A 1,212-nucleotide genomic window follows, 5' to 3' on the forward strand; every position below is an offset into this window, starting at 1 on the left:
CGAACTGATTTGATAATTAATTTTTAATATTTGTATAGTATTTTAGATATATTACTCTATATATTTATGGGAGTGGATTTTTTTCGGTGAAAAAAAAAAACTGGATATTGTCAAGTATCTAACCTTTTATTGTTTTTTCTCTTTTATTTAATTTTAGTCTCACTTAAAGAATTAAAAATAAAAGATCACATTTTATTCCATGAAGAGAATTCATTTCCTACATTTATTTCAACTTTTGTCTCTAGGCAAACACAGTCCCAGTAATTAATTAATAATCTTTTGTTGGAAAACGACATTCTTAACGAGGTGATCCTATATATATATTTGAACCGAGTCCATATTCATCATGGAGTCCAACTTCAACATTATGGTATCATTAGAAGAAGAGAATGAGACTGTGAAGCAGAGAATCACACAAGGGATGCCACTCCTCACTCCATACAACATGGGAAGATTCAATCTCTCTCACAGGTATAAACTAATTAAGTTATATTAATTACCACGTTGAATGATTGATAATCATGTTATTATGTTCTGATCTGTTTACTGTTTCTTTTGTGAACACTCCAAAGCAAAGGCAATTTCAAATTTATGGAGAGCAATTATTTTCATAGTTCCCCTGCCCAGATGCAGTTATTAATCTTTATTCTGTGATTATTTAATATTTATATATGTATGTAGGGTAGTTTTAGCACCATTAACAAGAACAAGGTCCTACAACTTTGTGGCTCAGCCGCATGCTGCTCTTTATTATTCTCAAAGAACGACGAAAGATGGCTTTTTGATTGGAGAAGCTTCGGGAATATCAGAAACTGCGCAAGGGTAATCTTTCATTTCTCTTACTTGTTACAAATTCTTTATATATACCTCATTTTTTGTTGATATAAAAAGTTTGTTGATATTCTTTTTGTTTAGATATTTTAAATCTTTTGTTATTCAGGTCTCGTTTATGAATAAAATGGTACCAAAATGATTTTTTCTTTTTTTTTTTTCTTTTTGGTATGTCGTCTGTTTCAATGTTCCAACGTTAACCCATTGTACATAAATTTCACTTAACTGCAATCATCTATTTTTCTTTTCCTGAAAAATTACTCACTACATTAGTGTTTGGAGAAAATAATACTCTCCTTTTTTATCTATAAAATCTATTTCTTTACGAAATTAAAATAACATATTTTTTAATTCATTGATTGAAATATTGTTTAATAATTA

General features: G+C 28.7%; 1 protein-coding gene across 1 annotated transcript in view; it reads left to right on the forward strand.

Moving 5' to 3' along the window:
* LOC107609630 (putative 12-oxophytodienoate reductase-like protein 1) overlaps positions 330–1,212 on the forward strand; it is a 6,473-nt gene continuing 5,590 nt past the window's right edge. Inside the window, exons 1-2 of the mRNA XM_016311637.2 lie at positions 330–471; positions 682–822. Coding sequence (XP_016167123.2) covers positions 347–471; positions 682–822 — 266 coding nt within the window. The 5' untranslated portion in view covers positions 330–346. The remainder of the gene's footprint in view (positions 472–681; positions 823–1,212) is intronic.

This window comes from Arachis ipaensis, chromosome B07 (genome assembly GCF_000816755.2).
Source record: "Arachis ipaensis cultivar K30076 chromosome B07, Araip1.1, whole genome shotgun sequence".
NCBI classification, from domain to species: domain Eukaryota; kingdom Viridiplantae; phylum Streptophyta; class Magnoliopsida; order Fabales; family Fabaceae; genus Arachis; species Arachis ipaensis.